Raw genomic sequence first — 14560 nt, 5'->3', positions numbered from 1 at the left:
GTTTAGCTCTTTTTTATAAGGATGAAATAAAACTTTCTATTTTATATGACTGTGATCGGTTAATTGATGTTCAAGCTTTTTCTGGGCAACAAATGATTTTTCTGTCTTTTGTTTATGGGGATCCAGTCCCTCAATATAGACATAAGGTTTGGGATAAATTCATTGATATTGGTTCCTTTCGAATTGATCCATGGTTTACGATAGGGGATTTTAATGAACTTACTGGGAACCATGAGAAAACAGGCGGGGCGTTAAGATCAGTATCTTCATTTGTACCATTTAATTCTATGATCCGACATTGCGGTATGTTAGAATTTCCCTGCTATGGTGAGCAACTGTCTTGGCGAGGTAATAGACGGAATAATCAGAGAGTCTGTTGTCGTTTAGACCGGGCGTTAGCTAATGAGGATTGGCATTGTCTCTTTCCCCATTCAAAGGTCGATTACTTAGAAATGATTGGCTCTGATCACTGTCCTATCCTTGCCACTCGTTTTGATAAGCATTGGTTAGGTAAGGATGGATTATCTGGAGCGGTGGAGGCTGGGTGGAACCGCACAAAAAATTTCCGGACACCGGTATTTGTGGACAAGTTAAAGAACTGTCGTAATTCAACTTCTTGGTGGCGGAAGAACAATGTTTCTCATTTGCTGACCATTATTTCATCCTTGAAGGCGGCTTTGCAGGAGGCAAAGATGGACGATTCGATTTTGCAGGACAAAATTCGGAATATCGAAAGGAAGCTGAAGGAGGCCTACCGGGATGAGGAGTTATATTGGCAGCAGAAAAGCAGAAATTTCTGGTTACGGGTTGGTGATAAAAATACAAAGTTCTTCCATGCTTCCACGAAACAGCGACGGGCAAGAAATAGGATTGCTGGCTTATTTGGTCCAAATGATGTCTGGAATGAGTCGATTTCTGGTATGGAGGATATTGCATCCACATATTTTACAGATCTTTTCAAAAAGTCTAATGTGAGGGGAGTCTCAGAAATGCTCCAAGAAGTCCCTACATTGATTACAGATTATATGAACAGGACCTTAACGAGGGAGATCACAGAATCAGAGGTTCGCAAAGCTTTGTTTGCAATGCATCCCGAGAAATCTCCGGGTCCCGATGGGATGACAGCTTTGTTTTTTCAACGCTTCTGGTCCGCTCTAAAAGGAGATTTGGTCGCTTTGGTTAAGGATTTCTTTCGTACGGATCGTTTTGATCCGCGTTTAAATGAAACAAATATTTGTCTAATTCCTAAAAATGAAAGGCCTCAACGGATGACAAAATTTAGACCGATTAGCCTTTGTAATGTAAGTTATAAGATTATCTCAAAGGTCTTGTGCTTTCAGCTTAAGCGGTTTCTCCCTTCACTGGTTTAGAAAACCCAATCGGCGTTCGTTTCTGGTCGGCTAATTAAAGATAATATCCTTGTTGCTCAGGAGATGTTTCATGGTTTAAATACAAATCCTCGGTGTAAATCTGATTATCTGGCATTTAAGACGGATATGAGCAAGGCTTATGACCGCGTTGAATGGGATTTCTTAGAAGCGGTTATGGTCAAGATGGGATTTGATAGGAAATGGATCTCTTGGATCATGTGGTGTGTATCTTCGGTCTCCTATCAAGTCCTTTTTAATGGACAGCCTCGGGGCTTAATTAAGCCTCAGAGGGGTTTACGTCAGGGGGATCCTTTATCTCCTTATCTGTTCATAATATGTACTGAGGTTTTAATTGCCAATATTAAAAAGGCTGAAAGAGAGAGTAGAATTACGGGCATCAAGTTTGCTCGGGACTGTCCCACTGTTTCACATTTATTGTTTGCTGATGATAGTTTGTTTTTCTATAAAGCAGATGCGGCAGAATGTACTACGGTTATGGAAATTATAAGGAACTACGGGGAAGCCTCGGGTCAAGAGGTGAATCTGGAGAAATCCTCCATTATGTTTGGGAAAAAAGTTTCACCTGAAAGCATGACTCAACTAAAATCTGTAATGGGTATTTCAAAAGATGGGGGTTTGGGGTCGTATTTGGGTATTCCTGAGAATCTTCAGGGTTCGAGAACTAAGGTTTTTAGTTATGTCAACGATCGTCTGGACGATCGAGTGAATGGCTGGTCTGCAAAGTATTTATCGAAAGGTGGAAAAGAAGTTATGATTAAGTCGGTCGCGTTGGCTCTTCCAACCCATGTCATGTCTTGTTATAAACTACCGCAGGAGTTAACGTCTAAGCTTACGAGTGCTATTTCACGGTTTTGGTGGAAATCTAACGATAAAGCACGAGGATTGCACTGGGTAGCCTGGGATAAGGTGTGTAAGGACAAGTGCGATGGCGGGTTGGGCTTTCGTACATTAGAACAATTTAATTATGCAATGCTGGCTAAACAATATTAGCGGTTAATTCATTACCCGGAATCCCTAATGGCTCGGGTCATGCGAGGTAGATACTTTCGGAATAAACACCCTTTACACGCTAAGAAGCCTTATTCCCCCTCGTTTGCTTGGAGGAGTATTTACTCTACTCAAGGCTTGGTGAAACTTGATGCAAGGTGGGCGATAGGTTCAGGCTGTCATGTTTCGGTATGGCGGGATCCCTGGATACCGGATAATCAGCCAAGACCGGCTAATGGCAGAGGCCGATTGTTACATCCCAATTTAATGGTTAACCATTTGATTAATCCTATTACTAAGGAGTGGCATATGCCAATTCTTGAGGAGTTTATGGATCCAGCGGACTTTCAGATTATTCAAGCTATGGAGATCAGTAAAGTCTACAAACCAGATAAGTTGATTTGGCACTATCCTAAATCAGAAAAATATTCCGTAATGTCGGGTTATCGGCTAGCACGTGAATTAATCACAGAGGTTGAATATGGGCCGTCTTGCACGGCCCTTAGGGCACAGGCTTGGAAATTGGAGGTTCCCTCGAAGGTTCAACATTTTTTCTGGCAGATTGCCTCTGGTTCCCTTCCAGTGATGGAACGACTTGCTCATCGGGGTGTTCGGTGCGACACCCTATGTAAACGATGTGATTCGGAGGTGGAGACTATCAATCACGCACTATTTGAGTGTTCTCATTCTCGTCGGATCTGAGATTTATCTTCCGTTGACTTTACTTCTGGGGAATTTCCTTCTGGTTCCATATACACGAATCTAGATTTTATATTTTGGCGGGTGTCATCCCAGGCGGACACTCCGAGTATACGACTTCACCTACCATGGATTGTCTGGTCAATTTGGAAAGATAGGAATAAAAAAGTTTTTCAGGGCTGTGAGGCAGAACCAAGCGAGGTTATTAATCAGGCGGACAATGATATATTGTTATGGGAAGTGGCTAAGTCTTTCTATTCGGCTGCCCTAGATCCCCTGCCTGCGGAGTCTCGGGATCATTCCCCCCGTTGTCAGGTTGATGGTTCTTGGAAGGCGTCAGATCCTCTTACAGGTTTGGGCTGGTGGTTTTGTAATAGTGAGGATACCACGCAACTACTGGGAGCACGGAGTCAACGTCTCAGCCCTTCCCCTCTACATTCGGAGTTTCAGGCTTTGATTTGAGAGATGGATTCCTTACTGTTGGCGGAGGTTGACTGTTAGAGCTTCGAGACGGATTGCGCAGAATTAGTGGCGATGGTGCAGTCTCCTGATGAATGGCCCGCTTTCTCCAACTTCTTGGACGATTTCGACGTACTCCGACCATCCTTCCCATCTTTCTAGCTGTCAAAGATCTCACGGACGTCAAACATACGAGCAGATTGTCTGGCTCGTTCTTTGAGATCTTTATCTTCTGAGACTTATTTTGTAAACTCTTATCATCCGGTTTGGGGAACCAATCTTGGAGTTATTTTCTAGATTTATGTTTGGTTGAAAAAAAAATATATATATATATATAACGATTATTTTATTCTCAATCTGCGTTATATAACAAATTCTTATTTTCGTAAAAACTGCCAAAACGTTTAAATATAATAGTGTGCATGATAACAAACGTACAAAATATCAAGTAAAATAAATATTAACACCATATATATATATATAGATATAATAATTAAGAATAGAAGAGAAATACTTTAAAATACCAATAAACCAAAAATTTCTATTATAGTCCAAAAATACCATCATTAATTAGTTTTTTGTTGACAATACCATTACAAACCTTTTAGTCTAAAAGTATCAAAAACACTATAAATGATTTTTATAAAGTTTATAATTCTCTTTAAAGATTTAGGGTTTACATCAATCATTACAACGTTTACTAAGTTAAGATAAATCATTACAATTGTAATAATATTTTTTGAAAAACAATTAATAATAATTAAAAATATATATATTTTAATTTTTAGCGCTATTTATAAAAATTGTTCTATTTTTATCACAAATTAAACAACCGGAAGTCAACCCAAATAAAATAGGGTGTATTGTAGATTTAGTACGTTTTCAAAAAGTAATGTATTTTTGAGTACATTTACTATTTAAAATAGGGGAAATGGGTGTTAGTGTGTGGGAGAGAGAGTGTGAGTGTGAGTGGTGAGAGAGTGAGAGAGGGTGAGAGACGTGAGAGAGGGTGTGAGAGATGGAGAATTAATGTAGGATCCATTTGTGTGAGATAGAAGAATTGTGAGTGAGAGTGGAGAATCGGTGTCACTGTAGCATTTTTTGTTTTTTTTAAACACCCCATGACTAGTTATTCAGATATTTGATAATGTAAATTTTTTTTAAAAATTTTTTTTAAATACAAAAATACTATGTTTTTTTATATAATTTTATATGCATTTTGTTTTAGTTATTTCAAATATATTTTATATCAAAAGTGATATATACAATGGTTTTGTACATATGTCTGTACACATAATAATGTGTACATATGTAATTTGTACAAAACTATTGTGGTACAAACATCTGTACAGATATATGAAAGTTTAAGAATTAAACAAACTTCTATATTTTCAAACAAACAGACATCTATACCTTCAATAATGTGTATAAACTTACATTAATGTGTACAAACAGACATCTATACCTTCAATAATGTGTACAAACTTACATTACAATGTGTACAGACATCTGTACACATTAGAAGTCTGTACAGATATATAAACTATAAAAAATATTTAATATTTTCAAATAAAATCATTAAAAAAAATGCATATCAAATTATAAAGAAAAACATAGATTTTTTGTATCAAGTATTTAAGTAACTAAATATAAAGAATATGAAATATATATATATATATATATATATATATTTTTGAGACATTTATGAAATAAATCCTGAAGTTCATACCTATTTACAAGCATGCCATTAGCATTAATTATTATTATTTTTTTCATTTAGTTAATTAATATTAAGTTTCTATTTTTGAAAACATGATTTCTCATCCTAAATAATTTTCCAAAACTAGAACTATTAGTTTACCTCATATATATTATAGATTTTAATCATAGTTTTGAAAATTAACTTATAAATTATTTAGTATATGTACTACAAAATACTACACATATTATAACACATTCTTAATATTCCAAAAAAAAAAATTAATTACACATAAAAATATACACTAACATACTATATAGGCATATACATCTATTTAATTCTAGAGAACAAAACAAATCTAAAATTTTATATTATATCAAATAAAAAATTTAATATAATTAGGTTATAAACTTTATAAAACGTAAGAAGAAGAAAAAGAAATTCTAAATTAATTAGACAAAAGTTAGTTAATTGAGAATTTGAAAATTAAACAAATTAAAAATTATTATTTAAAATACAATAAATTATAATTTAGCCTCGCGGTGTACGACGAGTGAAATCCTAGTATGCTACAATAAACATTGCTACAGTGTCAATTTCACAATTTTAAATAATGAACGTACTATAAAATTAATTTCTTGAAAACATATTAAAACTGCACTTATCTCAGTAAAATAGAACTATCATCATACAAATGTAGGGATATTGTTTATTAGACCATCTCTAATGGTTTTCCCTATTTTTATCTTTAAAATAAAGGAACTTTATAATAAAAGTGACTTTTGCTCTAATGGATACCTCTATTTTTTCCTCTAAAAAGGAATATTCCGTAGAGATTCCTTTTTTTATTTTACTATTAATACCTTTTATTTATAAAATTTGCAAACTAACCCATTTATTTTATAAAACTTTCATAAAATTATGATATTATTTAAATTTTTAATATTCATAAATATTATTTAAATATCATATTTATTAAAAGAAATATATTGCATCGTTTAAAATAATAAAACATAGGAATTAGACTATTTAAATATATATTTTAATTATTTTGATCATAAATATAAAAGTTTTAAAAGTTGAAAGACCATTTTATAAATAAAAAAGTTCAATTCTATTATAAAGGAAAAAATAGAAATCTTTTAGAAATAAAGATGGGTTGGAGTACATTAAAAAGTAAATATAGAGGTGGGTTGGAGATGGGCTTATCATCACATGAAAGACTTTTTAAAGCGAGAAGTGGTCGATGTTGCGCCACTTTGGCGTTAACGTAGACGTTTTGAATATATAAAAGAAGCAATAACATACTACCCTACAGTCAACAATTTCTGCTCCATTCATTTTGACCCCCATGTGATGCCATTTTGGAATCTTCCACCTAAGTTATTTATCTTTTCCTATCTAAAAATCTTATTTGTCACACATACAAAACACCAAAGTCTAGTGAGAGGGCAAAGGTTAAGTTGACCAAACTATAATGTTTATCTCATGATTTGATTGGTCACATAACTCACAAGTTTTTGGCTGCATATAGAGTCTACTCGGTCAACAAATTAAATTTTGTATATTCTTTTAAATTCATAAACAATAATTTCCACTTGCTGATTATATGTGCATTTTGACCGACTTCTATAGATATCACGTTCTAGAATAGATAACATTTTGGTTATAAATATAAGACTCAATCCTTATAGTGAACACAAGTCACGAGATAACCCTCAAAAGAAAGTATAAATTTTATTAAAAATAATAATGAAGACATTAGTTGTGAAGTGTTTCCTTCTATTGGCTATTGTATGTAGCTGCAGAGCAGCAGATTCAATATGGGATCTTTGCAACAAAAATTCAAACATCTCAGCAAGCAGCAAAGTCTCCAAGAACATCGATTCTCTTCTCGCTACCCTTGTCTCAAAGACTCCTTCGCAAGGTTTCATGACCACAACTTCCTCAAGTTACAACGACAAAGAGAAAGTTTATGGACTTGCTCAATGTAGAGGAGACATCAGCAAGACCGATTGCTCGACGTGCATCCAAGACGCGGCCAAGAAAATCCGCGAAGTCTGTCCTAACCAATCCGACTCAAGGATCTTGTACGACTTCTGCTTCTTACGTTACAGCCAAGAGAATTTCATAGGGAAACTTGATACGGGCGCTGGTCTTATATATTACAACGTTGCTAATGTAACCGAAACCGATCCCAAAACGTTCGATAATGAGCTTGGGGCACTCTTTGACAAAATAAGGTCTGAGGCCGTCTTGCCTAAGAGTGAAGGTTTAGGTAAAGGTAAGACAAAGCTGACACCTTTTGCGACACTAAACGGTTTGGTCCAATGCACGAGGGACTTATCCGAGTTGGATTGCGCTCAGTGCTTTGCGACTGCTGTCGGGAGCTTCATGACAACTTGCCACAACAAGAAGGGTTGTCGTGTTTTGTATAGTAGTTGCTATGTCCGGTACGAGTTTTATCCTTTTTACTTCCCTCTTGATCCGGCTAAAACCGGTCCTAGTGTTGGTAAAATTTCCTCTGTTCGTCTCTCTCCATAGTCACAAAGTCTAATACAAGAATAAGTCTGATTCCAAAGAGTATAGGCTCTTTCCTTTGTTTCTTCTATAAGATGTAAACAAGTAATTGGATCCTATACTGTATGTTTAATTTCTTTATCCTAAAGAAATATGTCATCCCTATTAATATAAACAATATCACCATCTAATTTCATGATTGATCAGACGTGGAGGTGTCAACTTTTGGTTACGTTTGTTTAAAAGTGGAGGCACAATTTTGTTCCACAGCCTTACACTAATGGTCTTCACTGTCTCTTAATCAGAATGTAACACAAGCATAATCTTCATTATGTACACAAAACTCATCGGTAAGACCATTAACTAGACTCGAACTCCTCATCGCTGTCCCCATAACCATCTGCATCCTCTCCATAATCTTCATAATCATCAAACTCGTCGTCTCCAAGGACCCTTCTCACATGTCTTTCTGCAGTCTCCTCGTCTTCTGATTCATCAGAGGCTTCACTCTTTTCTTCATCTGTTTCATCATCATCATCTTCTTCTTCTTTTTTTTCTTCCTCCTCGTCTTCAGAGATCTCATCTGGGTAATCGTTCTTTGGGTGCTCTTCAGCTGAGTCACGCAAATTTTTAAAAAAGTAAGTATTACTTATTTCTTTGACTTCCGGTTTCTATGTCACAGTACACAACCATCAATGCTCAACAATGCCAGTGATAACTACTCAATGTTTTAACTCATAATAAAAAAAAGATATCAAGAGCGCTGAAAAAGCAAACGCCACAGAACCAGAACTACGAAATTCTAGTTAAATGAACATATGGGTGGTTGAAAAGTGTACCATTTGAATCATCAGAGTCGTAGTCTGATTCATCAGGTTTATCGCAGAAGTCATCTTCATCCTCGACTATGACACTGAAAAAAAAAGACCCAACAACTCATATTAGCACGTGACACAAGAGACAAAGTGAAGTAGTCCTAGGGAAAACGAATACGCACAGAGGAAACTGGCTCTTGCAACTATCTTTGCTGACATCCATCTCTTCGTTCACAGCATAATAGTCATAAACATATTCTTCAGTGCGACTAGAATGAATATCAGCCTCAATCTCTTCAGCTGCTGTTGGAATACACTCTCTGAGAAGAGGCAAGAAACTAGCGAGCATTTTCTGGTCCTCCAAGGAAGTAACCCTACAGAACAAGAGTGCAAATTTAAGTACCGTGATTCTTCAACTACAGCTTAACTACTTCTGAATCTGAGATCTCAAGTACAAATGCACATTACTAGGGAACTTACTCTTGTGCAGTGTCTCGTCTTTCTTCAGTATCAACACGAAGAACGTCATAGAAATGACACCTATCATGGATGCCTTCCGTGTTTCCATTCCTACTCCGCCATATCTGCTCAAACCGAGCATTCTCTGCAGCAATCTAAATTATTACCGAAGTCTCAAGTTAGTTATCTAAAATGGTATTAGATCTTCTCCTAAGATGTTTATCTCAGAAAAACTGTTTGATTAATAGGCAGATACCTGTTGCTGTTGTACAGCTTTGGTCAGGCGCTGTTCCTTTCTCTACAGGCAAAAACGAAAAGGAATGAAGCCATTATACGAACAAAGGTCAAGAGATCGAGAATCTGGAATTAGGACTAAGAGTCCTGAAAACAAAAACAAAAAATGAAACAATGTACATTGTCTTTCTTGAAAGAAATTTTCCGCTCCTCAAACTTTCCTTTACTGCCACTTTTGTCATTAAGATCAGACTCCTGCAAAACACAAAATGATGACTATCAAAACATACAAACAACAACAACAACAACAGTATACAGGGTTTGTAACTCAACCAGAATAAGAAAATTCACTGACAAAGAAAGAATGGACAATGTCAGCCGTGGTCTCAGAGTCCGTGACTGTCTCCAAATGCCGCACTAGAACCTTCTTCGGTTTCACGTCCTCTGACACAGAAGAACCTATATCCACATAAACAATACTGAAGTTTCACTGAGTCCTAACCATAATCACATAAGCACAAAGATCCAGAGATAAATATAGAATTTACCTCTCTCTCCTGAATTTGAAATAGAAAGCTGTGATAAAGCCAGAGTCTGCCGTTTGAGTGGTCTTTCATTTATCTCCAACCCTAAATGCCAAAACAATATCAGTTTTTTACCGTCCACACAATAGCTACAAACAGAGAGCTCCACTACCAAAAGATCAAAACAGAGCACATAGAGCAAAGAGAGACAAAGAGAGACGAAACTTACAGAAAGCATCGAGCAAAGACTGTCCAACTTTTCGCTTAACTCTAACAATCACAGGCTTCTCTCCTACCTCATTCTTTTGAGTAGAAGAACCTTCACCCACCGCATCCATAGTGAAACCGCTGCTAAACATAAAGAAACCAAAACTCAACTACTATAAATATCATTCGCTTAGAAAGGGATCTGGAGATACATAAACTCATATGGAAAGAGAAACCATCCACACTCAGGTTTAAACCAAGAACAATCTCACTGTGCCACTTTGGTTACGAGTTACGACTCAATTGGCAATTTTAAAGAAAACAAGGTCAAAGGTTCCAACTTCCATTGTACAGTGTTAGTAATCGCAGACACACAAAAAGATTGATGCTTTTATCGCTTCATCAGTTAGAAACGAACACTACTCTCTATAAAAACAGCTAACAAAAAAAACCCACAATTCAGCACTGTAGAAGCAGCTAGATTAAGTTGGAATCGTTGTTATAGACAGCTCATGGAGGTCTCAACTTTTGAAATTTACTTGAAGAATCAGGTAGAGAGAGAAGAGAAACTTACCCTCTTTTCGTTGAGGTATTTGATTAGGCTTGATTGATTGATTCGAGTTGAGCTCTGCGGAAGATCGATGACAGATACAAAGAGACTGATAAATTTAGAGAGAGCCCTAATGCTAATGGTGGGAGTGGGAGAGGTCGAAGAATTTATTTAGCTGCGTTGTTTTTATTACACAGACTGCAAAAGAAACGGCGCCGTTTTAGATTGTTGTTCGGTTTTCCATAATTTTCTGATCGACCGGATTGAATTCCACCATCAGATAAACCGGATTGAGCTCGGCCAGAAATCGAATGAGTGGTCGGATCCGCTAAAAGTCTTGTCTTCTGAATCATTTTATTCAAACGAACATATTGATTTAATGTTCAATAAATTTGTAAAATAATATGTTGTGTTGTTATTGTTATAGAGATTTGCAACATTTGGTGACCAAAAAAAAATATATATATATATATATAAAAGACATTTATAACATTTGTATTTTCCACTCGGCTTGCAAATTTTATCTCAAAAAGAAAAAGATTTAACTTTGGAATGAACGTATTAATGAAACACCCGTTTGTTACCATAGTTTTTTTGAAATCACAAACCCCTCATATATATAATTTGAACGTATGACCATTTTTAATATATTACTCTATTTGTACTCTAAATTAGAATAACTCTAAATTAAAGAAGAAGGTTTATCAAATGCATATTTCTATTTTTTCACTTTTAAAAAAAAATAGCATAGAAAGTAGAAAATGCAATGTACTCAATGTGTTTTTAGATCATATTATCCTTACCTTGAGGGTTGTTTGCTCTTATCCTTGCCATTTCGACTATTATAGAATGATTATATATAGCCCATAAATATGTCTTATCTTGTAGATCAAACATGTTCGTTCTGGGAGCAAATTAATAAGAATTGAGATCAGATCGAGGATATATACTATTAAAATAAGATAAAGCAGCTATGACGATTTTCAAAATCTGAGATAATTCTTTTATACACCAAATAAATGTGACTACAAATGAAAAAGTGTTTTCTCTAAGTACCTTCGAAAGAAACAAGACAACTTGAAGCGTATTCACCTACGCGAGCGTAAAAACAACCTTGACAACAAAAACAAAAAGAAATAGGTCTGGGATTTGCACACATGTCCTAAAGCATTTAGTGGGTGCATCCTAACTATTTTGCCATTGTAATCTTTTAAGCTAATACTAAAACCTCAAATATTTATATATTAATAGGCCTAACTTGTTTTTTTTTTTTTTTTTTTAAATTTTAGATATGAGAGATTTTACTTATTTTATAGAGACTTAATTGCATTTTTTTATTTCACACTCATGAATTCTAGATACCAAAATATTGTTTCTACATATTAAAAATATATATAATAAAAAAAAAATGCAAAACAAATAGCATATTTTCAACAAAAAACGTGTTTGTCATATCTTTTCTGCATTTTTAATATCGGAGTCGGAGAGATTTAAATTCAGATTCGTTTAGAATTCGGATTAAATTCGAGTATTTTGTTAAGGTTAAGATGTAAATAATAAAAACCAAATCCTAATCTAAAATATATTTCGGGTGTTGGATAAAACCCGAACCCGATCCGAATCCAATGGGTGTTTATCCGAAATCTAACCCAAATATTAGAAATAACTGAATGGGTCTAGAACCCCTTTACTGAAATATCCGAAAATCCGAAATATCCGGACTTTAACCCGAACGGGTACCCTAATACGGACATCGATCCTACCATCCAAACCGTTGAACCAGATCTTGTACTAGAAGTACGAGAAGGCCCTATGACATGATCAAAGACTAAACAGTTAAGTAAGAGGTTTAACCTAGCTGTTCAAGACATCGTAAGCGCCCTAGAGATGAAGGACGTCAACTGGTTTGTACTACCATCATGCCGCCACAACGGATATGATCACATTGCTGATGAAGAACTTGTTGAAGCCTTCACCCAAATGAGTCTTGATCAAACCAGTTCCCCAGGTATGAAACCTCTTTGGCCAGGTCAAGGAACCCTAAGAAGCCAAGAGAAGACATTGGAGCTGCAAGAGACGTGTGATACAAGCTTCACCTCCGAGAGCGATCAAGATAGTGAAATCAAGACCAAGACATAGAGGACATGGAGGAGCATCAAGAGACTGGTCAAGATACTCTTGAGGAACTCCAGGAAGACCCCTACTTCAAGAAACAAGCCAACAAACAAGTACAAGAAAAGAACCATGAAGTAGTACATCGAGTAGTACAAGAAGTGATTCAAAGAACATCAATTGGGCCTAGATCGCATCCAGGTAAGTCCTAATCAATATTTTCAATCCTTGCAGGTCCAACAAACCCCAACAACGGCTAGAAGACGTGCTCACCAAGAGGGATCAAGTCTACTTTAGTATTTTCTTTAAATAAAACAATGGTTTTGGGATTGCTTTTATTTCTTTCCTTTGTTGCATTATTTTTACATTTATTTCGGCCTTAGGGCTAGCTGAAGGACTCTTATAAAGTCTCCCTGCAGCAGTTGTACGAATTTTCACCTTTGATATTAATAAAACGTTGAATTTTCTTACTTTTTCTCTTTAAGTGTTCTTGAGAGAATAAGCTTTTTCTTTGTCTTGTGTGTGAGACTCCACAAGGATGAGATCGTGTACTGTATCAAAGACAAATCACATCTCTGTGGTGTACTTCATTCCGCCAACACTTCCCTTTTTACCGATCCCACACGAGAGAAGCGACCGCCATCTTGTCAGATCTACATCAACGACCATCTTTCCTTCACAAGAGAGAAGCGGCCGACAGCTTGGGAAGCCATCATCTCTATCCCAGTACAAGTCTCACCACCGAGTCTTGTATCATACTCGAATGCCAGGCATAATAAGAAATCTAACTAACCGAAACATGAAAATTTTATTTCTCTAACTTGTCTCTCCCTATTTTTTTATGTTAATGATTTTGAATTGGGAACATTTGCTTTCTTTTATATAAATCCTTGAAACCTCTCTATTCCAGTTTAGGTTTAGGATTTGCAACACTTTTCCTATTTTAAAAAATTGCCTCCTTGTAAAGAAACACAAACCAAACCGACATATTTCTGGTCTACTTTCAAACCTCCTTAACGACCTGGTTCATTACCCGAACCGGTTTCCTGAACCCAACGACAATAATCGACATTATCCCATTCATTATATTGATTTGGATAAAGCAGTTTAAGATTTTTTTGTCCTGAGTCGTTAACCTACTCTATTTTGCATCCTCATGTACTAAATGGGTTTTGTTTTCACTATGTGAACCAAAATATGAAATTGTAAATGACGTAGGTTATATAACAACTTAGATGTCAAAAAAAAATATATATATATATTTTTAATTTAATTTAATTATTTAATTATTTAATTATTTTTTAGTTTATCCAACCAATCAAATAATGACAACCGTAGACTCTGTATCTTAACAGTTTTTGGGAGAGACACTTTTTTCATCTCTCTATCTTTTTTTCATTTTTAAATTTTATTTTATTTTTGTGACCCTCTATCAAATATGTTCGATGGAGATACTTTAAAACGCTAGATATTTTACAATTTTTTAGTTTAATAGAAATATGATTAATAATAAGTATATAAAATTTTACTTATATGCCAATTATATAACTATTATATCCTATTTTATCTAATCTCCCCCACCTAATTGATATCTCTTGGTTCATCGGACAACGTGTCACTTTTTTCTTTTAATTAATATTATAAACTAACGTTATTTAGAAGTTTTATTTTTACTATAATATACTGATTTATATTCATTTACAAATTTTTTATGTATGTTATCATTAAAAACATATTATATGTCTTTTTTACTTTCCCTTTGGCATAGTTTTTTTAATTACTAAAATTATTGGCTCAAAAATGTATATTACATAGTATACTAATAAATGATGTAACATCACAATAGTGTATGACCAACCATGGAGAGAACATTGGCTCCTCCCTCCTCCTTTATGCAGAGAACC

At 35.2% G+C, this 14560-nt stretch overlaps 3 protein-coding genes across 4 annotated transcripts; 2 read left to right on the top strand and 1 right to left on the bottom strand.

Moving 5' to 3' along the window:
- The first annotated feature begins 92 nt into the window (after positions 1–92).
- Positions 93–3534, top strand: LOC147935139 (uncharacterized). The gene is made up of 5 exons (XM_087472873.1): positions 93–1064; positions 1431–2297; positions 2382–2992; positions 3174–3278; positions 3393–3534. The coding sequence occupies exons 1-5, from the start codon at positions 93–95 to the stop codon at positions 3532–3534; spliced, it is 2697 nt and encodes an 898-aa protein (XP_087328999.1).
- A 3387-nt stretch (positions 3535–6921) lies between these two features.
- Positions 6922–7956, top strand: LOC104725336 (cysteine-rich repeat secretory protein 55). Its single transcript, XM_010443976.3, has one exon. It carries the CDS (start codon positions 6988–6990, stop codon positions 7777–7779), a length of 792 nt encoding a protein of 263 aa, XP_010442278.1. The 5' UTR covers positions 6922–6987; the 3' UTR covers positions 7780–7956.
- Positions 7957–7967: 11 nt separating this feature from the next.
- Positions 7968–10706, bottom strand: LOC104725338 (RNA-directed DNA methylation 4-like). Of its 2 annotated transcripts, none has more exons than XM_087474979.1 (10): positions 10569–10706; positions 10017–10135; positions 9812–9892; positions 9619–9722; positions 9444–9518; positions 9286–9327; positions 9051–9184; positions 8753–8944; positions 8595–8668; positions 7968–8368 (listed from the first exon to the last, which is right to left on the bottom strand). In XM_087474979.1, exons 2-10 carry the CDS (start codon positions 10123–10125, stop codon positions 8115–8117), a joined length of 1065 nt encoding a protein of 354 aa, XP_087331105.1. In that variant the 5' UTR covers positions 10126–10135; positions 10569–10706; the 3' UTR covers positions 7968–8114. The 2 variants fall into 2 exon arrangements, with proteins under 2 accessions (XP_087331105.1, XP_087331106.1); XM_087474980.1 differs by having other exon boundaries at positions 10017–10138; positions 10569–10704.
- Between the last annotated feature and the right edge of the window lie 3854 nt (positions 10707–14560).

The sequence above is a fragment of the Camelina sativa genome, chromosome 11 (genome assembly GCF_030686135.1).
Source record: "Camelina sativa cultivar CO46 ecotype springtype chromosome 11, ASM3068613v1".
Lineage (NCBI taxonomy): Eukaryota > Viridiplantae > Streptophyta > Magnoliopsida > Brassicales > Brassicaceae > Camelina > Camelina sativa.
This window is presented reverse-complemented; position numbering and strand designations above follow the sequence as displayed.